This window comes from Peromyscus leucopus, chromosome 10, assembly GCF_004664715.2.
Source record: "Peromyscus leucopus breed LL Stock chromosome 10, UCI_PerLeu_2.1, whole genome shotgun sequence".
Lineage (NCBI taxonomy): Eukaryota > Metazoa > Chordata > Mammalia > Rodentia > Cricetidae > Peromyscus > Peromyscus leucopus.
Window position 1 is genome coordinate 60,328,218 of NC_051071.1, and position 24,443 is coordinate 60,352,660.

Here is a 24,443-nt window from a genome sequence, read left to right on the forward strand (position 1 = left end):
GTTAAGGGTGGCTGTGAACTATCATGTGTGCTGGGAATTGAACCCAGGTCCCCTGCAAGAGCAACAAGTGCTCTTAACTACGGAGTCATCTCCTCAGACCCCATGAAGGTTTTGTTGTTGTTTTGAGTGTAACTAAGTGAACATGAACGCGCAGTAAAAGGAAGTGGAAATACAAGAAAAAAGGCAGAGTTGGCTCAGCTTCTCTGTGGCTCCTCAAATACTGTGGACTGTGGGTTCTGGACACGGCAGTATGTCTTTCTGCTCAACTTGGAGACGCTCATCTTTCCTGTGTTTTGTAGTCGTACGTTTTCTTTGTTCCTACCTGGCCCTGCGGTCCTGCAGCTGCTTATAAAATAATCACTCAGAGGCTTAATATTATTTACAAACTGTATGGTCTATGGCAGGCCTCTTGCTAGCTAGCTCTTATATCTTAAATTAACCCATTTCTATTAATCTGTAAGTTGCCACGTGGCAGTGGCTTACTGGTATTTTCACATCTTGCTTCTCCTGGCAGTTCTGGTGTCTCTCTAGACCCCGCCTTTCTCCTTCCTTTCTCTCTCCTTGGATTTCCCATCTGCCTCTAAGCTGCCTTGCCATAGGCCAAAGCAGCTTATTTATTAACACGTATTCACAGCCTACAGAAAGACATCCACCAGCATTTCCCCTTTTCTATCTAATTAAAAAGAGGAAGGTTTTAGCTTTAATATAGTAAAATTATATATAACAAACAGTTATCAAGCAAGAATTACAGTTACAATATCTAGTCTATTTGTATTTGGAAACATTAAAGAAAAATATTCTACCATTTATCCTATATTTGTGAGTCTAAAGTTTCATATCTCATATATCCTACTGCATGTCCTGCCAATCTGTACCTTTTGGCTTGCCAGCATCAGCCTCCCTCCATGCTTTCCACAACAGCCCACCTCCCCCAGGGCTGTCCTTCACACTAAGGTTCTGTCCAGTTCAATTCAAGCTTTCTGGCTTGTGGTTGTTCCTTGATCTCAGGTACTCAAGATGGCTTAGCTTTAAAGAGTAGGTCCTTTTTCCACATGACACCAACCCCCACCCCTCTCAATCATATAGAGTGGCACAGTGGGATTCCTCTCTACTGCTGACTCATCTAGATGGGGAGAGGAGCCACTGTCTCTCCAAAGCCTCCAACTGGATCTCAGGGTTTGTGAGCGCTGTGGGCATGACCTGAGGGCACCTGGCTCCCCTTCTGCATGAGGTTTCTGCTTCCCCTCCTCTGGTGGAAAGCCATTCTGAGCTGGGTTCAGCATGAACCCCTCAATTTTCCATGTTACCAATCTTTCCCTCTGCACTTGTTAGCTGTTCTATCACTACCTTTGTTCCCAAATCTCTTCCTCTTTTTGGTAGACTGTATCCATCCCCTCTTACCTCCATCCCCATCTCTCCTTCCTTCCCCTTTCTTTCCCTTTCCTTCCCCCTTTCTCTTCCTTCTTCCCTGCACCCTCTTCCTCTCCTCTCTCGGGATCTATATCCCAAGCTTCACTATGTAGCCAAGGATGACCTTGAACTCCTGATTGTTCTGCATCCATGTCTTTATGACCACAGTTACAGTCCCACACTGAGTGTATGCAGCACTGGTACTGAACCCAAGGCTTCTGGTATGCAAGGCAGGCACTCTACCAACTGAGCTAAAGTTCCAGCCTTAGTGTGTTCTTTCTTATGCTGACTCTTCTCCTGAACCAGGTCACAGAGAGGCAGTGTTAGTCTGTCATCTTACAGGACTGTCTCTTTCCTTGTGATTCTACCTGTGTTCCCTTGGTTAGTGATCTGCAGCATTTCCCCTGAATAACTGCCAGCTCTTTGAATGTTTTTGTTTGTTTTGTTTTTGAAAAATGTCTATTTAGCTCCTGTGCTTTTCTGTCAGATTTTCTGACTACAAAATTCTGACCTAACAAAATACATTTATTTGAAGGGTTCTCTCTTTTTCAATTCCTTGGAAGAGTCTGAAGAGGGCTGGCTTTAACATTTCTTTAAATGTTGCCTAGAACACCAACAGAACCAGGTCTTGAGCTGATTTTGGGGGAGTGGTGGATAACTGACTCGTCTTCATACTCATTACTAAACTGTCTATATTTTGCATTTCTTCAAACATTAGTGTTGGTAGGTTGCATATTCCTGTGAATGAATCCATTTTTAGGTTATCTAGTTGGTTGGTGGATAATTGTTCATGGTAGACTGGCCATCTTTTGTATTTTTGTGATATCTTTCACTCATAATTTTCTCTGAGGTTTCTCTTTAGTGTTAATAAGTGGAACTAAAGGTGTATCAGTTTTTCATTCTTTTCTAGAGGCTGACCCCTAGTCTCTTTGATCTTTTGGTTTTCTATCCTCACATTATTTTGCTCTGATCTTTGTTATTTCCTACACTGACTCAGGGTGTGGTTTTGTTCTTTTTCTAGCTTACTAAGGCATAAAGTTGTCTTTTTAAATCATTGCCCTGTAATTCATACCATTATTGCTACAGACTTCTCTCTTAAAACCACTCTTACTATATCTGTATGTTTTGATATATTTCTATTTTTAACTTAAATCTATATTTTAATTTTTTCTTTTTTATTATTATGAATCATTGGTTATTTGTGAGTATGATGTTTTAATTTCAACGTATTTGTGAATTCTGCAATCTTACCTCTGAATATTGCCTTCCAGTTTCTTCATACTACTGTGTTTAGAAAGGATGGTTGATATGGTTCAAGTGTTCTTACATTTATTAAGACTGCATTGTGTCCTAACAAAGGATCAGTTATGGAGAATGTTTCGTGTGTGAGTTTGAAAAGAATGTTTAATCTGCTGCCTTAGTGGTATATTCTGTATATATGTCTGTTGAGTTCAGTTTGCTATAGTGCAGTGTTGAATCTGCTTTGTCCTGCATCTGTTGCTGAAAATGGCTATTGAATTCCTCTTCTATTAATGCCTTCCTTTATAACATCCATTTACATATGTAGGCACCCTGAGTATGCACATACTCACAATTGTTACATTCCACGGATGAACTGGCTTCCTTATCATTATACAATGACCACCTTTGTCTCTTGTGACAGTTTTTTATTTAAAGTCTATTCTATCTGCTGTAAGCATAGGCACCCTGTTCACTCTTAGTTGTCATTTGAATGGAGTATCTTTGCAGCCTTTCACTCACAGCCTGTGTGTGCTATTAAAGCCAAATTTAGTTGTACTGGCAGCTTATAGTTGGATCTGAAAGAACAAAACAAAACAAAACAAAACCTCACTTAATTGCAATCTGTTTCCATGGGTGGAGAATTTGATCCATTTACATGTAAAGTAATTGATAGGTAAGAACTTAACAGCTACCACTAAACAATTGTTTTTTGATTGCTTTGTGGTTCTTTTATTGTATTCTTCTTCTGATGTCTTCCTTTTTGACTTGATTTATCTACTGAAGATTTCTCTTTGTAGTTACATGAAGCTTACACAAAACATCTTCTAACTCTGCTAAGACCTTACAGACCCTTTCCCCCTTCCCTCCAATACTTCTCTCTTCCATCACTTTTCCCTCCCAATTTCATGTGTCCTCTCTCTCTCTCTCTCTCTCTCTCTCTCTCTCTCTCTCTCTCTCTCTCTCTCTCTCTCTCTCTCAAGTCACTGAGCCCACTTGGTGCTGCCTGTATGTGTGTGGGTGGAGGCCCATCACTGGAGCATGGGTAGCCTCTCAGGAATTGTAATCTGGAAGAAAACTTACTCTCCCTTTCCTAGAAACCATCCATTAACAGAAAAAGACCTCTTGAAATGTGATATGGAAATCTGCTACTGAAGAAGCTTCCTAATATATAGTTTAAACAGAATTATTATATCACAGCGGGACAGTGCCTCTCCAAAACACCATAGGCTATCAAATAAAAAGCCCAGTGCCAGGTATGGAGTTACATCTCCATAGACCCCCCAAACATTGTAGGTTATAGCTATTGCTCTTGATTATACTTCATTATTGATGGTAAAAACTTATTGCTAAAGACAGCACATACTTGAGTCATAGAACATGGAGAGATCAAGCTAGTAGTGGCCTGGGAGTTTCATCCCTACTACTTTCATTGTGCCAGAAGATTCTACTTACATTACCAAAGGAGAAAAATATTCGACAACCTTACATACCCGAGAACCCTATAATAATGATGGCTCTGACAAGATATAGACATTGGTATAGTAGTGAACAAATGTTATGGAAGTAACCATTTTGTTGATCATGTATCTTGTGTATCATACATTTGTTGATAAATTATTAGGTGTATACTTCTCTCTAGTACTTTTATCACTCACTTGAGTTCTTTAACCTTTGTGAAGGTATTTTTGCATGTGGATAGTTGTTTAAACTGATCTTTCTGTGAAGGTCTGAGCATGGGAAAGCCTCACTTTGTCATGTTGCGGGCCTCATACTTGTATATATTTATATACCATGCAATAATGTATACTATTGATTCCTAAAAAATATAGGAAAATATGATATATCTATACATACACACACACACATACATATATACACAGGTGTTTCCTATTTGTGCATCCGCTGTTATTCATCCAAGTAGTATGTTATGGACTTTCTTCCACAATAATCTCCTTGAAACATTTTCATGATTGCATAATATTCATTGTACAGATGTATTGAATTTTAGATAATCAGCTTAGTTGATTTTTCACATTCATTCTCTCATTATTACAAAAAGTCTTCCAGAAGGTCTTTCTTGTGTCCTTGGACTCTTTCTTTCTTTCTTTCTTTCTTTCTTTCTTTCTTTCTTTCTTTCTTTCTTTCTTTCTTTCTTTCTTTCTTTCTTTCTCTCTTTCTTTCTTTCTCTTTCCCTCTTTCTTTCTTTCTTTCTTTCTTTCTTCCTTTCTTCCTTCCTTCCTTCCTTTCTTTCTTTCTGAGGATTTAGTTGTAGGTAAAGAACAACAGAATCAAAGGTTCTGCAAAATTTGACTACTTCTTTACTATCACCTTAAGATGGTGAAGTGAAGGGACTCCTGTCGTCTACAGTACAGAGACCACCTGCTCATCATGGCTGCCGATGTAGTAAAGAAAGTCCGTGGCTCACTTGCTGTGGTCTTTGCTCTCTGTGCCTTGAGCATTACCTCACATCCACCAAGGCTGTGTGGTTAGCAATCCTTCAGGGAAGCAAAGGGAGTCTGCAACACATGAACACTTGGGGACAATTTAGAAGCTCTGAGCCAAGGCAGCTTTAATACATGCACAAATGCACATGGATAAACCTGCAGGTGCCTGTAAAGCAGATAGTCTTCAAACCCAGGACCAGCGAGAAAACTCACATGTTTTTCCAGCAGCATTTTCAACTGGTGATCCCTGAACACTTGTGCTTTTGAAATGATCTGTTACCAGGGAAAAGTGCTTTGGAGTTTGGATTTCAACCCGCCTTTCCCACAAATCCTTTGTAATTTCTGTTTCATCACTTGCTGTTTTATAGATTGATCATATCAATACTCATGTTGTGATAAGTAGATAAAAGTACTATAACTTATGGTTGAATTTTCCATAAGAACATCCCTCCTTTCTGAACAGTTTTCCCATGTCAGTTATTTCTTTTTTAGATTTGGCTCCCACAAAGAAGGACACAATCATGAAAACAACCACCGTTTTCACATGAATACACCCAAATACTTCGTTTGAACCCTTTTAGACAAGAAGTCATCGTTGACTGGGGAACTAGGTAACAGCTCAAAAAAGAGTTCAATGAAAATGGATGGACACATGTGATGAACCTCAAGAGTTAAAAAGGGTGACATCAGGGGCTGGAGAGATGGCTCAGAGGTTAAGAGCATTGGCTGTTCTTCCAGAGGTCCTGAGTTCAATTCCCAGCAACCACATGGTGGCTCACAACCATCTGTAATGAGATCTGGCGCCCTCTTCTGGTCTGCAGGCTGAACACTCACTGTATACATAATAAATAAATCTTAAAAAAAGGGTGACATCACGCAGTGGGAATTCTATCAATTCATAATCTATGTTCCTTAATAAAGGCATTTTTCTGAGTTACTTTTATTAAAAAAATAGTGTGTGATAATATAAGAAAATTAAGCTCAGTGCTGGAGCTAGAGCTCAGTGGTAGAGTGCTTACCTGGTATGCATGGGGCCCTAGGTTCAGTTCCCAGAACTGCCAGAGACAAAGGGGGCGTGGTGAGGGAAAAACAAAACTGCTGACTTGTGATTATTTTAACAACACCCAGTTGGTAGAGCATGTGACTCTTAATCTCAGGGTCCTGGGTTTGTGCTCCACATTGTGTGCCGGATGAGGCGTGATCCTGACTAGTCTTAATAAAACCTAGAGTCAGTAGGGTGAAAGCTGAAAGATCAGAGAAGCAGGGCAGCCTGCCACTAGATACTTCTTACCTCTATGAATCCTCAGACCAAATGGAGGCTGAGATCCTGTCTTCACCTGCCTTATATTCCTGTTTCCACTTCCCAAGTGCTGGGATCAAACCACCCAGCTCTGTTTCTCTTTTAGACCGGTTCAATCTTGTGCAGCTCAGAATGGCCTTGAATGCCTGATCTTCCTGCTTCCTCCTCCCAAGTGCTGGAATTAAAGGTGTGTGCCACCACTGCCTGGCCTCTATGGTTAACTAGTGACTAGCTCTGCCCTCTGATCTCCAGGCAAGCTTTATTTGTCAGAGCACAAAATATCACACAACACACTTGGCTGAGGGCCAGTGGCTCAGGGGCTAAAGTACTGCTGTGCAAGCATGAAGACTTGAGTTTGGATCCTCAGCACCCATGTAAAATACAAGGTATGGCAGCACTTCTCCATGACCCCAGTGCTGGGAAGTGACAGAGAAAGACAGGTCCCAGGCTCAGTGACAGACCTTGTCTCAAAAAATGAAGTGGAGAATGATAGAAGGCACCTGATATCAACATCTGTTCTCCACATGTACAGAACACACATACATGTACACACACACACACCATACACACACACACACACACACATACACCATACACACACACACACACACATCCTGTTGCTATAGATAAAATAATTTTATTTCTATCAATAGTATTAGGGGAAAAACAGTATGTATCAAATTATTTCTACCGTGTTTTCAGGTACCCTGTCCAGCACTCAGTGAAAGATGACTGAACATAAAGCACCATCAACAGAAATAACAGACAAGTAAAGCAGACCTGCTGAAGCTTGCAATATGGGATTTATCAGGTCCAGACTATAAAGCAACTGTAACTTCCAGGTTCAAGAACAATCCATGCTTGAACATTTTGTCAAGAAACTAGAAGTGTAAAAACTGACCTAACAGATTGGAAAGGAGAGAAAAACAAATTCCAGAACTCAAAAAAAAAAAAAAAAAAAAAAAAGAAGCCAACTGAAATAAAAAAAAATTCACTGAAATGATTTAACATCAGAATAAACAAATAGTTGAAGGAAATTTGTGAGCTGGAAGATAGATCAGAAAACAAAAACAAAATAAATATCCACTGATCCGGAGGTGGAGAGACATAGGACAAAACTCAAATGCACTGTTTAATATCTACAAAGACAATATCCTTGTTGTCTCCCCAAGTACGCATATTAACTACGCCACTGACACACTTAGGGCGCAGTGTGCTCTGCTCAAGTCAAGCACACATCTCTAGCTACACAAAGTGTGTAGGGCTGGTGTTATATAACGTCTTTTAATGCATGTCCATTGTTCCAGTGCCTCTAGCCATCCTGGCCTCACTGATGCTGGCTGCTGTTGGATTCCAGGATAAAGCAATGGCCCTGGTGGTGGGGGAGAGGTGCGGCTGACCCATTTCTCTGGTTGCAGGCCCTTTGTAGCACTGGTATGCATTGCTGTGGAGATGGAGAATCCGGTCTTGTGGTAAGTTGTGTGGCTGCCATCCTGGGAACTGATGATGGCCGCTTTGGAGACAATGGGGCAGTGACTGACATCATTAGGGATCTGTGTGCTCAGGCCAATGTCATAAGGTCTCAGCAGTCCTCTTATGATTTTTGAGGAAATCTACAGAGATTAAATAATTTTCTATGAAAATCTGGCCTTCTTGCTAATGATAACACCAGAGCCAATGTTCTATGGTTGAATCCAGGACCCTGAGTTGTTCTGGGGCTTCATTTCTTCCCTTTGTAGAAAAGACAGCATGCAAATCATTCCTCTTCTCTCTGCTTATTAGCAGAGCAAAACACTATACAAATATTTTTTCCAGTATTTTTTTTCCATAACAGAAACTTCCTAATAATATCTCTGTAAACAGTTTCTAATATTTTTGGCACTTATCCATTTTCGTTTTTTTCTTATAAAGTGCAGCTGGATGACAAGATGTTGCAGTTGGTTTCAGAGTTTTCAGATTTTTCTTATATTGAAGATGAGAAGAACACTTGTTTCTTTTTTTCTCTTCCCGCTTACTTTGGATGTGCTACTTTTTAAACTTCTGTTTTTTCCCATTTTTCTATTTGAAATACAACTCTGGTATATCTTCATGGAGTGTGTTCTCATAACTTGATACAGGACTGCAGTGTATGGCAAACTAGCCAGAGTGAAAAGCATGTCTACCGCCTTGGATGTCAATCATCTTTATGGGCCAGGAGTTTTTTATACTGCAGTCACTTGCAAATGATTGTAGCTTGCTTTAACATTGCAATAGCCACAGTGCTGTGCTGTAGGAACCAGACTCGCACATACTTCAGGGCCTTACTTCCTGCTCCCCTCACACTTCCCAGTCTCTAGTGACGACTGCTTTGCTGCATCCTTCCGTATTATGATTGACTTTACAATTTTTTTTTCCATCACAGGCAATTTATTTTGTTCTATTCATTCACAGTTAATACAGAAAATACTTGGAAACATTTCCATATAATGTTTGACATAGAAATCATCAAATAGAAGTATACAATGTTGACAGGAGGCAGTACATTTATAATTTATAACCCCAAATGTATTTATAAATTAGAAATGGAAAGATCTACAAATGAAATTATGAAGGTTCACCAAAATCATTTAATCTGTCAGTTTCTCATTCATTTTTATGTCTTAATAATATTCTATTGTATGAATAAGCCACATTTTATTTCTCTCCAGTATTTGATAGCTATTTGAGTTGTTTTAACTTTTTTACTATTAGCAACACACTGCTGTAAACCTTCATGTACATGTTTCATACGTGCACATTTTCAGTAGTTTGAGGATATATTCCTAAGAGTAGAATTGTTGAGTAACAGAGTAACTTTACAATTTTTTTTTTCAAGACAGGGTTTCTCTGTGTAGCTTTGCGCCTTTTTCCTGGAACTCACTTGGTAGCCCAGGCTGGCCTCGAACTCACAGAGATCTGCCTGCCTCTGCCTCCCGAGTGCTGGGATTAAAGGCGTGCGCCACCACTGCCCGGCTTGACTTTACAATTTTTATTTAGTTAGTCCTTTGACAGTTCCTACATGGATGTAATACATTCTGGTTACTCTCCTCCCCCAACTCTCTCTTCTTCTTACGCCTACCCACTCCCCACACTGTCCCTTTCTGAGACCCATGACTATTGGTTTTGTTTTGTGACACATTTAGTTTTTTTTTTTTTTAAAGATTATTTATTATGTATACAGAAGAGAGCACCAGATCTCATTACAGATGGTTGTGAGCCACCATGTGTTTGCTGGGAATTGAACTCAGGACCTCTGGATGAGCAGTCTTAACCTCTGAGCCATCTCTCCAGCCCGACACATTTAGTTTGTGACCTTGGGGTATGATGTTAAATCATATCAGTGATTTTTAAATTTCAGTTGGAATTATCTTTAGAGTTCTAGGCTTTATCTCTATCTCTTTTTTCATCCTCTCTTAGGTCAGTCTTTACACCTTTAGTTTCTTGCCAAAATGTAGGGAGCCGCTATTCAAAGATGGCGCTGGCTTCCTGGTAGCCTAGCTGTAAACAACTCCATATTTGGCTATGATGCACGAGTATGGTAATTGGCCTTATGTCCTCAGCCTATCCCGTGGCTCCCCGTGCTAGCATTCTGGCGGGGCCCAATCACAGTACGGCACGTTTGCCTGATTCCCTTTATAAGCAGCACGGGGAGCCACGGGATAGGCTGAGGACATAAGGCCAATTACCATACTCGTGCATCATAGCCAAATATGGAGTTGTTTACAGCTAGGCTACCAGGAAGCCAGCGCCATCTTTGAATAGCGGCTCCCTACACCAAAATGTTCAAACTTGGCTTGTCCTTGAACCTGGGAAGTGTACATAACTTCAGGCTGACCTTTTCATTTTACGTTAAGTGTGCCCTTGGGGAAATAAGTCTGATAAGCTGGGGACTGCCAACCTGAGCTGGGAATGGCGGGTAGGCCGTGGAAGACAGAATCCTACGGTAGGAAATGGACACATACAAATGCAGTTTGTGCTGGATATACTCCTGGCCTCTGCCTTTCTCAGGCTCTTGACTACTTCCTACTTCCTCTTTATTGGGATGTCTAGTGAATCTGGCCATTCAAGGCATACTGCTAGCTTGCTTCCCATTTTTCATGTATTTTTAAATGTTGGATGCCTTTTAGATGATCACATAGAATCTGGGGACAAAGAAAGAGACAATTAAAAAGGGAAGAAACTTATCTGCAATATATTGGGGTAGCGAATTTACCTTATTTTAATCACGTGGGCCAGTTCAGTACCCTTCCTTGTCCATAGGTTTTTTTTCTTTCTTTCTGTGACTTCAGTTCCTTAGTTTAACTATGTCGGGAAATATTCAATGGAAAACTCCAGAATTAAATGTAGGTTTAAAATTGGACAGTGTTCTGAGTAGTGTGGTGGTACCGTGCAGACACATCTGTCTAGTAATATCCATGCTGTGTATGCTACTCACCCACTAGTCAGCAGCTGTCTTGATTATCAGATCCACTGTTATAGAGACACGATATGTTTGAGTAATCTCTACCTGAAAAAGAATTTAATGAAATAAATAAATAAATAAATAAATAAATAAAATAATAAAAATGAAAAAAATCATTTATTTGTGTGTGGGGGCACACACATGCCATGGCTCACATGTGGTGGTCAAGGACAATTTGTGGGAGTCGGTTCTCATCTTCTACTATGTAGATCCTGGGAATCAAGGTTAGGTCCTCAGATTTGGTGATAAGAGTATCTACCCACTGAACCATCTCACGTGCCTAAGTAATCTTGATTCTGTTTTCATAATGTTACCAATGTAGGGTTGCTGGCAACTTAAATATACTAAAGAGAGGCCATGAAGTGCTTCCCTTAAGGGAAAAAGGGAAAGTACCATAAGACATTTTCAAAGAGATAGAATATACTTAATTTGTTATACTGTACTGTAACAATAATTACTCTGTTTTAGTTTTGGTTGTTTTCATGAAATCACTATGCCTGACTTAGAAATTAATTTTTATAGTAGTATGTAGGTACAGAATAAGACATGATATATATGTATGTATGTATGTACACACACACACACACACACACACACACACACACACACACACGATAGATAAATGATAGCAAACAGACAGAGATAGATCCTATCTGGGGTTTTAGCACCTTCTGAAGGTCTTGGGCTAGATCCCTTACAAACAAGGGAGAAGGCAGAGGCCATGATACCTGTTTTGATTCTTGTGGCTTAGGAGAGCATTTGATTACCACGACTCCAGCTTCCTGCAGTCAAATATCGTTGCAATTTTATGCGCTCATTCTCTCTCTTACAAAACTAGTCTGTATTAAGGAGCTTTTGAAGAGTGAATGCCTTGAGTATTTGAGCTGCCAAATAATGAAGTAATGGCAAAGTAAAGACATTGAAGGAGAGGGGGAGCCAGCTGTGGGGACTACACCTGAAACCTGGTACCGGAGAGTCCAAGGCAAGAGAATTTTGAATTTGGGGTTAGCATGGGTTACAGAGTAAGTTCCAGGTCAGCCTCCATCTTGGGCTAGGTAGTGAAATGCAGTCTCAGAATAACCATCCAAATAGAAAACGAAATAATTAAAATTAAGAAAGAATGGGAAGTGTTTAGTCAAGCATTGACTGACATACAAATAACCAGACATGCTTAATACCCTTCCTTTGTGCTCAATTTCTAGGTGTAAGAGGCAAATCATTAGAGAATATTCCCACATCAGCCCTTCCACAGGGCTGGAACAGAAACTAAAGCCTGAGAATGCCGCTCTTTTTTCTTTTCTTTTCTTTTCTTTTTTTCAGGTGAGAAAACAGAATTTTGAGGCCTGAGGCAGCTTGTGCAAAGACAAGGCTGGCAACAGAAATTAGACTGAGAATAACAGCTGCTGGATATCCGGTCTAGCATTCCATCCTCCACATAACATTGTCCTCCTACAAAGCTAACAGAGAAAATATTTTCAGGAAAATCTTGAAGATTGAATACATAGTTCAAACTTGTACACCACAAAAGGTGACATTTCTAAATACCAATTTAGCTGCTATCCAAAGTCCCCCGTATGTGAAGAGGTTAGTGGTTGGGTTGGGTGTGGCTCTTGCGTGTGTCATAGATTGTATCCGCCCCTAAGCTTTCCATCCTGCAGGGATCGAGGCTTGCCCTTTACCTAGAGCAGGTGTCTTACTCCTTCTTTCTTGCCCCAGGCGCCCACACAAGCCCATATCTTAAACTCAGGAGGACTCATCTCCCAGCAACCTCTTTGACTTTATTTTTCTTTTATTCTGTGAGTCCTAGTGTTGACAGTCTATGGAAAATCTACCTCCCTTGTCTAAGAGACCCCCAGGAGCAGCTTGCTCGCTGGCTTCATGGTCACAGGCAGTTTGCTTACTAGACTGGTTGGTGACCAGAGTCCATTTTGCTCCCTGTCTCCTTGTCTTCCTTCAACTTTGTGACCTCCTTTAGAGAGTAGGACTTTGCTCCTGTTACATTCTAAAAGGACAGGTGCAAGATTTCCTTTGTGGCTGAGGACAGTGGCTTGCTGTGCCTTTTGAGGGACCACCTGGGCCAAGGTCTAACTCTGTTCTTGCTTTACAGTTCTAGTGATTTCTCTAAAAGAAGAAATCAATGCTCTTCAAAACATTTTGATGTGTGAAACTCTTACTGTTTTTTTTTAATGAGCAGATACTCTCACCATTAGCATTATTATAAATCTGTGTTATACAGAGTTTATTTTTTCTCTAATATTTTTGTGTAGAAAAGAAATAGAAATTGCAGTAGTTCCTCCTTGTATTTCCTCTCTCTACCTGCTGTTGCCTGCTGAATGAGGCAAGGTGCGTGAGTGGAAGCCACACCTGGGACAGGTCTGGGTGCCGTGACATCATGACATCATGACTGCTGCCACATTTAGAGTTCTTACTGTAGAGCAGACCTTGCCATAAAATACAAAATCCATCCAATCTCCACAGGTGCTCCATGCGATAGACACTGAGGTTATCATTCTGTTGTTTTTCTGTCGACTTAGCGGCCGCACCTGAAGCTACTGATATTTTAACTACCATCTGTGCCCTGTGGCTCAAAGTCAGCAGCACCCTGCTGCCCAGACTGCAGCCTGACAGGATTTCTGTCCCAATGGCACTGGCTTGGCCGTGGCCGCCAAGTGTTGTTTTTATTGAAGTTGTTCTATTTGCCAATAAAGACTCAGGAGTCAGATGTTGGGGTGAAAACCTGCTAGCTCCGAGAAGCCGAGGAGCAACCAGCTGACCTTCCTTTTTGGCCAGAGACTCAGTATGAGAGAGAGCCTCTGAACATCTTCCCAAACCAAAAATTCAGAGACTCTCTGAGTCCTTTCCTACTCCTTCCTGTGTCTATATCCATGTTGCTGCGTTCTCTGCACTCTCTAGGGCTAACTCTTGTCAACTAGTTGCTGGCTCTGACACCTGATCCAAGAGTTTCACAGCTCCATCAAATATCCCACAACATCATTCTATCATTGAAGAAACTGAGGCTGAGCTTTGCCCACAGTTACCTCTGATAAGAGAAAGGGAGGTCAAACTGAGTCCCTCTGACCCAGAGCATGTGTCAACCATGGAGTCACACTTCTTCAGGGCTGGACAGCAAACATTTGCTGAGTGTCCTTGTGCTAAGCTCTGCACTGACACGGGAAAGAGCCACATTAAACCTTTTTCCAGCTTCTGATACCCTGTGTATTCCCTAGATCTGATTATGCTGTTTTATCTGGGTGAATATACTTTATGATCTTTTTTTTAAGTGACTGCATGACATTGGTCATGATTTTTTTTTTCCCTTTCTCATCTTAAAATGTAACATGGTACAAAATCAGAGCATGTTTGGAATCTGTTGACTTGGTTTCTTGGAACCTTACCAAGTGGCATGATTCCATTGGGGAAATGCATTTGGAGTTTCAAACCTTCACATTATGACTAGATTTATGGAACATAGTCTTGCCAGGAGTTTGGGTCTCCTGAACTCTTTCCTAAGATGTGTGGTAACCTTAACAGGTTGTGTCTAGGTTTCAGGAGGTAGTCCTGGCATTCTCTAGAGGAGAAAATTATGGCTTGATTGACTGAGTGACTTGGCCACATGGCACATTGTGTAAATGGGGAAGCAGACACTGAGTCCAAGGCCAGTCAGTTCTTTGCCCCACAGGTATGCATATATGGCCGGACACGTTGCTGCCCCCAAAGAACAGCACGACACATTGCTAGGGCTCTCTTACTGCTGTCCTCTTTTGAAGTAAGTTCCTGGGGATGGCGTCGAGGATCTTTGAGGATGCTTGTGTATATCTCTGCTGGTGTCGGCCCAGGGCTTCTCTCTTCCTGTCATCACAGGCCTTTCTGAGGTGGGACTGAGAAGGGCAGCACAGGGCCATTTTCCATTAAGAGGAAAAGGTTGGGAGGACAATGGGGGTGGATTCTGCCTTTAGTGTCTGCTACTGTGTTCAGATTGTTTGGCCTTCCCAGTAACTGAGGGGCCTCGTGGTCCGTGACTAAAAGTGCTGTTGATCTAGACGAGTGGGGGTAGGGTTGTAGGAGCTACATGACTGTGGGTGAATAACTGAGGGCGGAGCCCTGGGTTGACAGTCCTAATCAGTCCTTTGGAATCTGGTCCTTAGACTGAGACACCGTCCTCAGAAAAAAGAGCACTTTTTTTGCTGCAACTTTCTTGCCTGATACAAATGACTGTTTTCTTTCTCTGGAGGCAGAGTTTCACAGTCTGGCTAGGAGCTCATTTATGCAGCTCAGGTTGACTTTGAATTCACCAAAATCCTCCTGCCTCCAGTGCAGGGAATACAGGGAGCCACCACACTGGACCCAGTGACTTTTGGCGCAGGGCATTTGCTGGTCCGCTCAGCTGTAGGAAGTCCCGTAGTTGATCTGACAGAAGACTCTTTGTCTTTACTGATAAGCTGTTTCCACTCCCCCATATCTCTATCAGAAGAAACTTCCTGTCTTTGGCTGAAGCAGAGTCAAACAACAACCCTTCCGTAGTGTGTTAAAGTGGAGTCTCTTTCAGACCATCCTGGAGGTTTAAGTCCCTTCTCTAAATCTTTGCAAACACGTCCCTCCCTCCTTCAAAGCTCTGGGACTTTGCCTTGCTGACTGCCTGGAGACCTTCCTCATTTTTCACCAAATGACGAAAGTGCTGAAGAGGATCTGGGAAAACTGGATCACACAGCGGGGGTGTGGGGGTGCGGGATGCCCCTCCAGGCGCTGCGGGTTGTATCTGTGCTGCAGAGCACACCACTGACGCAGAGCCCGGACTTCAAAGGTACAACAAATTCCAGTTCAATCAAAGCACCATTCACACAGACCATTTTGCTTTGTGGCTATCAAGTAGCCTGTGGACTTGCAGCCGCTAGAATTTTCATGAAAGGAACAGCAGGCTACAGATTGCGTTGCTTAAAAAGTGACGGACAGACGGGAGCTGTTCTCAGAAAGGGAGGAAAAGGAAGGCAAAGGAAAGATTACAGGAGCCCAGTCGGGTGAGGAAGAAAAGCAGGTCCCTGGGCACCGTGGGGGAGTCTCCGTGGGAACGTGAGCTCTGCCTGGTGGCAGCCTCCTCTTCTCCTCCTTTATTGGCAGTGTGGGAGGCCTGGACAATTCCTGTGGGTTTACTTCTAGCCAGCCTCTCTGCTCAGGAAAGCCACGTGCCTCAGGTTAGTGGAAAGGCTCCTCCAACAATCTGACTTCTGATCTGCCTGAGACAATTCCCTGGAGTTCAGGAAAACCATTCATTGGAGTTATGATTTGATTTTATTGAGAGAGAAAGAGAGAAACAGAGTGGGGGGAGAATATGTTCATTTATGTGCTTATGCAGGTCAGAGGTCAAGTCAGGGGTCTTCCTCCATTGCCATCCACCTTGGTTTTTGGGACAATCTCTCATTGAACCTCGAGCCAAACTGACCGAGCAGCAAATCCCAAAGATCCTGCCTCCACCGTCCCAGAACTCAGATTTCTAGGCTTGTGTGCAGCTTTCTTTCATGGATGCTGGGGACCAAACTCAAGTTTTCATGCTTGTCTGGCAAGCATTGAACCAAGTGAGCCATCTTTTCATTGTATCTCACTGTATTCTAATACTTTGAGTATTTACTTTTAGGTCATGTTTGTAGGGGTGTCTCAAAAGAGATCTGTGTCAGTATAGTTGATCAGACTGTGAAACTCCGAGACTGTGTTAATAAAATTAACGTTGGGTCAGGGGGTGGAGCCAGCAACTAGTTAACAAGAATTAGCCATAGAGAGGATGGAGGACCCCGGAATACGGATAGAGAGGCACACAGGAAAGAGTAAGGAGGGACTTAGAGATTTGAAGTCATTTTAGTTTGGGATGAGTGGAGAGACAGTTCTCCTGCTGGGTCTCTGGCCAACGAGGAAGGTCAGCTGGTTGCTTCTTATCTTCTCTGATCTAGCAGGTTTTCACCCCAACATCTGACTCCCAAGTCTTAATTGGTAAATAGACTGATAGAGACTTAGTTAAAAACCCACATTTGTTGGCCTCTGCCACAGATGCCATGGGACTGGAAATCCCACCAGGGGATGGGTCTGAGCAGTGGGTACTGACTGTGGGGTGCAGATGGTAGTTAAAATGTCAGTAGATTCAAGTGTGGCTGCTTAACAGACATAGAAACAAGAGTCATCACAGGTGGAGTTAGCATTTCCTGGAGACCTGTTAAAAATGCAAATTCTTGGGTCCCATCTCAGTCCTACTTACTCCAGGTTGGAAATTCTGGGAGATCTGTGCTTTGACCAACTTCATGTGATACTGGTATCTCCGACAGTTTGCAGAGCAAATGGGTTTCCAATGTCCAGAATATGCATCTACATAAGTGGACATATGAGAGGGGTACTGGAGAGCCCACCAATGGGAGAATCACCAAAACAATTTTGTCTGGAGATGACGCTATAGTGGAAGTCACATATGAGAGGTGGTATTGAATTAAAAAGTAGAGAACCGCCGAGTGGAGGTGGCGGCTGGGCAGTGGTGGCGCATGCCTTTAATCCCAGCACTCGGGAGGCAGAGCCAGGTGGTTTCTCTGTGAGTTCGAGGCCAGGCTGGTCTACAGAGTGAGTTCCAAGAAAGCCACAAAGCTACGCAGAGAAACCCTGTCTAAAAAAAAAAAAAAAAAAGTAGAGAACCGAGTAAAACCCAATGACAAATCTTATCTCTGCTTCTGTCTCCAGTGAACTGCTGCTCATATAGTGGATGATTATTTCACAGTTCTTTCTGACTCTTGTAGATTTTGTCAAACCCTCTTATTTCCTAATCTTGACAGATGACCCTGGGATGGGGGAGGGTGTCTTTCTGACTCTTTCACTTTCCCGGGTGAATTTAGTTGAATTATTTAACTCCTCTGGAGAAGAAGAAGGATGTGGGATGCCATATCCTTGAAGGGATAAGGGGATTTGACCTGCCTGGGGCAGTGAGAGAATGAAGAAAAGACAAATACACACAGAAGAGCTGGAGTCCCATGATCTGGGCTCTCTGGTGGAGAAGCTAAAGCATCCTGGAGGCTCAGTGCTGTTTGTTATATACAGTCGAGCAGAAAGGAGGAGTTATTGTATACAGCTGGACAAGGAGTCAGCGTAGTTGAAAGACTTCCTGTGTCCTGCCTGGCCTGCTGTCAGGACAAATATCTCCCACCCACAGTCCTGCAGCTGCTTATAAAATAACCACTCAGAGACTTGATATGAATCACCAGTATGGACTATGTATAGACCATGGCTCCAGCTTCTTGCTGGCTAGCTCTTATAACTTAACCCATCTTTATTGATCTGTAAGTTGCCACGTGTGGTGGTGGTCTGCTGGTATCTTGCTGCTCCTTGGGCAGCGGTTGGTATCTCTCCTTACTCTGCTTTCTCCTTCCTGTCTCTCTCTTGGATTTCCTGCCTGGCTATAACCTGATTTGTCATAGGCCATAGCAGCTTCTTAGTTAACCAATCACAGCAGTACATATTCACAGTATACAGAAAGATATCCCACAGCAAGTCAGCTTTTACCTGTTATTACATATGAATAAACAAGGAGGTAGGGTTATTATATACAGATAAACAAAGAGGTGGAGTTATTACATACAGATAAACAAGGAAGCAGAGTCATATGCAGATAAACATGGAGGCTGGATTTTTATATGCAGATAAACAAGGAGGCAGGCTCAGTATACAGAATACAGCTGCATCAAGGGGACAGGGTTAGCTAATCTCAGTAGTTGTCTCTATAGGGGAGCAGTCTTCAGGTCATAAATATAAGGAGGGGGGAGAAAGCTATGGTGGAAATTTTCTACACTTGGACCTCTGAGGAAGGCTTAGCCATTGCCCTGAGTCTCACCCCAGGGCAAAGACTTTGCTCTTTTTTTCATGGCTCTGGAGGTAGGGCCCTTGACAGGACGATGCCCACAGCAACAGCACACATTCACCCAGGACTTCATTCACTCAGGGCTTCCTCTATTCCCTACATCGAGATGTCACCAAGTCACTGCCATTGTGAGAACTAAGTGAGCCAGTGTCCCCTCGAAGCATGCAGTGAGCTTGAGGACAAAGCCGATGCTCAACCCTTCTTTGCCTGTGTAGCTGGGGGACCCCACGGTAGCAGCTGTTTATATTCTTCAGCCTGCTGGGGAAGATAATTAGTCCCCAAGCTCATCGGAATATTAGATATATGGAAGGCAAAAGGCAACCTGTTATATTTACTATCTGTTCGGAAGCCTGGACAGTGAGAGGCTGATGGGGAGGGCAGTGAACAAGGTGGATTAAACATGTATTTAAAAGTCACATGTGATTTCCCGTCGAAAGTGCAAGCTGCAAGAAATATCAGTAAACCCAGCTGCCGCCAACCGGGGCAGGCCGACATCATGTCGTTGCAAGAAACAGCCAGCCGCGCTGCAGAGGTGGTTACCCTGAAGAACAGGTACTGACTCCGGCGGGGAATGCTTCAACGTCACAGCTGGACACAGCTGGGTCAGCTCATGTATGATGAGGACAAGTATGACCAGAGCTTTTCACTGAAGACCCCCAGGAAAGTGCTCTTAACCTTTGCTGCACAGAAGAGTCACCTGTGGCGGGCGCTCCTGCCTCACCCCCAGAGATCCTGATTCTCAGCAGCTTTTCATTGTTATCAAACCTTCCGAGTGAGTTGAGCACACGGCAAGTGGTCTCACACACACAAGAGAATTTCTCTGCCCGCTGACTGTGGACATTTTAGAACTGATAACCCCTTTGGAGCTCATTCTGTGTAAGATATCTTAACCTTTTTTTTTTCTCTCCCCTCTTCTTAAGAGTCAAGATGATTGCCATTAAGATAGACTCATGGCACTTTCTCACTAACATACTCAGCTTTGGCAAAACTATGAGAGTCAGAAAGAAGTGTAAAATCATCATCCGCAGTATGAACAGCAGTTCACTGCCTACTGAATTGTAGAGATAAGATTTGTCAGTGGGCTTGACTCGGTCCTCTACTGTTTAATACCACCTCTCACTGAAAGCTTAACTGGAATGTGAGGGAGAGAGAATAAATGTGAACACAGGGATGGCCTTGAGTTTATGTGCGTTTCTAAAATAGTTTGTTAGTATGCTTGCACGCTGTATCGGTAATGGATTTCCAGACAACACAACACTCAGTTAAGACCCTGATTGGAGCACAAATTGATACTTGTCTCATAACTCTGTTGTTCCTTTCTGTCTTGACATAGTTCCACTCATGAGGAAAAGTTGACATAATCACCTATCAGAGAATCCATTTCATGACGTCATCATAATGAGAGTCAGGAATTCAACATATGAACTGGGGGGGGGCATCAACAGCAGGGGTGGAGAGTGTTATAAACATCATGGGTGTAATAAGTCATCAGGGCCTGCCCACCCTGCCTCGGGGGATCTTAGGACAGCATATTCATTCAACAAAGGGGAAATGCCTCAAAGAGTGTTATTTTAAATAGCATGTAAGCCGAAGATTTCATAAATGTGTTAGAAGAGCAAACCAAGACATTTACCTAGAGATTAGCAGAAGTGAAACAAAACCAGAGAAGGAGAAATAAAGTTAAGATGGATGGTGGGTGATTCAGAATTTCCACATTTGGGTAGAAGCAAATAAAGGAGGTGGAGGAGCAGGAGCAGGAGCAAATGAGCCTGGAGGGTGGTGGCTCAGAGTAAAAGCTCTGGCTGCTCTTCCAGAAGCTCCTACTTTGGTTCCAAGTACCTACATCACTTGACTCACAACTCCCTCTGGCCTCCATGGACACTGCACACATGAGCCATCCATTCACCCACATACATACACACTAAAAAAAAAAATAACATTAGGGGAAAGACACTTTCTAATCCTGAACAGGATGAAGGCGACAGAATCTACTCTGTGAGACAGACACCCTGGAGGCATCTTAGAAATCACAGCTCTTCTTGTCACAGGATCTAGAGAGAGTTCAGGTTGCTTAGGATTATGGGTTTGTGAGTTATTGCTTCAGCACCTGAATGCCTGAAATAGCTATTCCTACACTCAAGTAGCCAATGATTGCACCTTGATTGATGTGCCTCAAGAGGAAAATACTCACAAAAACAACACATTTAGATTCGAGGCAGAGCATCAGGTGTAACAGAATACAAAATAATAGCAAGTGGGGTAAATAATAATTCATGGAGGAAATAGCTGTTTTATATCTGTGTCCCACAGGAAGGGGACCGGGAAAGCCTGCTGCTTATGCAAGCTGACTCGGTGGAACTCTTACTAAGGAGAACTCTGACCTTGACAGGATCTACTAACATCTCCAAGGAGGAAGCCAGGGAAGGGGCACTCGTGGGGTCTGAAGGGTTAGAGACAGTCAGAGGGTAGTTTGAGGGCAAAGATAGGCAGGGTTTGTAAATCTGACAAATGGCTGGAGATGTTTCTGCTTTTCGGCACATAGAGAACTAGTGTTAGGAAAATGTTTTTGTTTCTTTGTTTGTTTTTTTGTACACAATCTCTAGCCAGACTGGTCTGGAACTTCCCTACGTAGCTCTCCCATGACCTTGAATTTCTGTTCCTTCTACGTGTACACCACCATGCCTGGCTTATGGGGCTCTATGCATCAAACCCAAAGCCTCATGCGTGGTAGGCACGCACTCTCATTCACTCTACCAACTGAGCTACATCTCCAGTTCAAGAAGGTTTTGTCCTAGAATCGATGGGTTTGAACGAGCTGTTATTAAAATTACATAAGTTTAGGCAGTTTATGTTGCTGACCCTGGCCCTGATGGGATTTGTCTGTTTTGCAAACTTTGTTTACAAATTATCATTTCCACTTACGTTCTCATTACAGCGTGTAGCACAGTGTTTGTGTAGGTGCTCGATAGACATTTGACTGAGTTAGTAAGTTAGTTATTAAAGAGAAACAAGAAGTCTCACATGCCTTCACATGCAAGCATATGGCTGTGGGGCTTGCTGAAAATACAGGTTCCTGAGGCTACCCCCATATAGTTTGATTTGACAGGTCTGGGTTTGGGGCAGGTGGTCCAGGGATTTCACTGTTGAGGAATACTAGTGCAGTTGTCTGGTGAGGTGCAGAATGGACTTCCAGTGTTGCAGGGTGGTGGTGGCACACACTTTTAATCCCAGCACTCAGGAGGCAGAGGCAGGTAGATCTCTAAGTTCGAGGCCAGCCTGGTCTACAGAATGAGTTCCAGACAGAGCTACACAAAGAAACCCTGTCTCAAACACCCTCCTTCCAAGACTTTCAGGGTTAATATGAGAAAAAAGATAAGACCTCAAGAGCTGTCTTGTAACACTTGGAGAGACAGGATTGGTAAATTACCCCAGGTAATCTAATAGTGGCATCTCCTTTACATCAAGCTGGCTGATGAAGAAGAAAGCAGATGAACTATGTGTCTCAGAATGCATGACCACTTAACAACCCATGCACCGGCACGCAGAGCACAGCAGTGAGTGTGTGAGGGAAAAGGTGAGAATTAAGGGAAGGAGGAATTGAAGTAAAATTGTCACAGGAAGACACTTGTGATTGCAGTGTCTTGTAGCCGGGATCTTAAAAGTTCTTATTAATAAAATCAAACCCTGGGCCAGGTATTGGGGTGAACGCTGGAAGATCAGAGAAGCAGAACAAGCCACAGCCACTTCACCTTGCCAGTTCCTCAGCTGATCCTGTTTCCTCAGACTGGAAGCCTCTGAGTCCTCATCCAGAATGAATCTCAGCTGAACTGTTGTTCAAAAGCCTAAAAGCTTAACCAGCCTAGTTCCTGGTCCTCACGCCTTATATACCTTTTTTGTTTTCTGCCATCACTTCCTGGGATTAAAGGCTCACTTTCTGGGATTAAAGGCGTGAGTCACCATGCTTGGCTGTATCGTTGAACTCATAGAGATCCAGGCAGATCTCTGCCTCTGCAATGCTAAGATTAAAGGCACATGCTATCACTGCCTAACCTCTATGTTTAATATTGTGGTTGTTCTGTTCTCTGACCCCAGATAAGTTTATTAGGGTGCATAATATTTCAGGGAACACAATACCACCACAGTGTCTGGTCACAGTGAATGCTGTATGTTATTTTTGTCCATACATGCATGCCTAAATTGGACTGCTTTACTAAGTATTTTTATTGAGGTGAAATTCGCATAGCACTAAACTATCTGTTTTAAAACAAACATTAGGTGTTTCCCGAGGTTGTGCAATTACCACCAATTTCTAGCTCAAAAAGATTTCAGCACCTCGATGAAAACCTTCCCTCTAAGCAGTTCCTTCCAGTACTTCCAGTACTGCAGTTCCTGCCAGCCACCGCTGCCTTGGTGGGATTCCTGTTTTGAATATCTCCTGAGAGAGAGGTCAATCAGACCATGACCTTGTCTGCCCGGTGTTTCAGAGGTTTGCCCCAGCCCAGCATGGATCCATGCACAATTCATTCTCTTTCATGCTGGTGATGTTCAGCTTATGGATAGACCTTAATATATATGTGTGTGTGTGTGTGTGTATTAATTTATATCTGGGACTTTTTGGCTATTTTGAACTGTGCATTGTTTGTGTGCAGGTACTTGTTGAGTTTTTTTTTCAGTTCTTTTGGACATACCTCAGACTAGAGTTGATGGGTCAGATGACAAGTCTGTGTATAATTTTTTTTAAAGGAACTGCTAAATTATTTCCCAGAGTGGTTGAAACATTTTGTGTTGAACTGGAAGTAGATAAAGATTTAAATTTCCCCACAGCATCACTGAAAATGGTTATTTATTAGCTTTTAGCTAAGGCCATCCTCACAGGAGTGTGTAGTCCCTTGTGATTCTGATTTATCTCTACCTAAAAGCCAACGGCCAGTATTTTATTTGCTTGTGGATAATTTGTTATTTGGGGAAATATTTATTTGAGACTTTTGTCCATTTTTAAATTTGTGGGTGTTTTTTTTTGTTGTGGTAATATTGTAAAAGTTGTGGTATATGTGTATGTATGTGTGTTTATGTGTGTGTGTGTTTGTTTATGTGTGTATGTGTGTTTATGTGTGTGTGTTTATGTGTGTGTATGTATGTGAGAGTGTGTGTATGTGAGTGTGTGTGTGTGTTTTATTGGTGATTGAAGCAGAGTACATTCTTTCTCTCTCTCTCTCCTTTTAATTTTGAGGTAGGATCTCACTAAGTTGTCCAGGCTGACCTTGAACTTGTGTTCCTCCTGCCTCCGCCTACCCAGTAGCCTGATTACACGCCATTTTGGACCACATCCGGTGTGAGAGTTCTTTACATAGTCTGGATGCCAGGCCTTTGTCAGATATGATCTGTAAGTACTTTCATTCTTTGAGTCTTTCTAATTATTTTAGATAGATTTACAATCACCCTTATTCTACCAACAATCTCACCCTACTGCATTCTGATAGTCTTTGTTAAATTTAACTGTGTCCGTCTATTCTTTGAGAATTTCAGCACGTGTACAATGTGTTCTGACCATAGCCGCATATTCTGGTGGATGAACTGGCTAGGGCCAGCCGTGAATGTATGAAAACCCATAGGTGTGATGACCTCCTTCTTAATCCTAGTAAAACCAGGGAGCAAGTTGCTCATGGGAACCTGTTTTGGAATGCA

The 24,443-nt window shown here is 42.5% G+C and overlaps 1 protein-coding gene across 1 annotated transcript in view; it reads left to right on the forward strand.

Annotated features, from left to right (window-relative positions):
- Cwh43 (cell wall biogenesis 43 C-terminal homolog) overlaps positions 1-5,853 on the forward strand; it is a 56,119-nt gene extending 50,266 nt beyond the window's left edge. The window contains exon 16 of the mRNA XM_028864225.2: positions 5,589-5,853. Within this exon, the coding sequence (XP_028720058.1) occupies positions 5,589-5,667 (79 nt within the window). The 3' untranslated portion in view covers positions 5,668-5,853. The remainder of the gene's footprint in view (positions 1-5,588) is intronic.
- Positions 5,854-24,443: the final 18,590 nt, after the last annotated feature.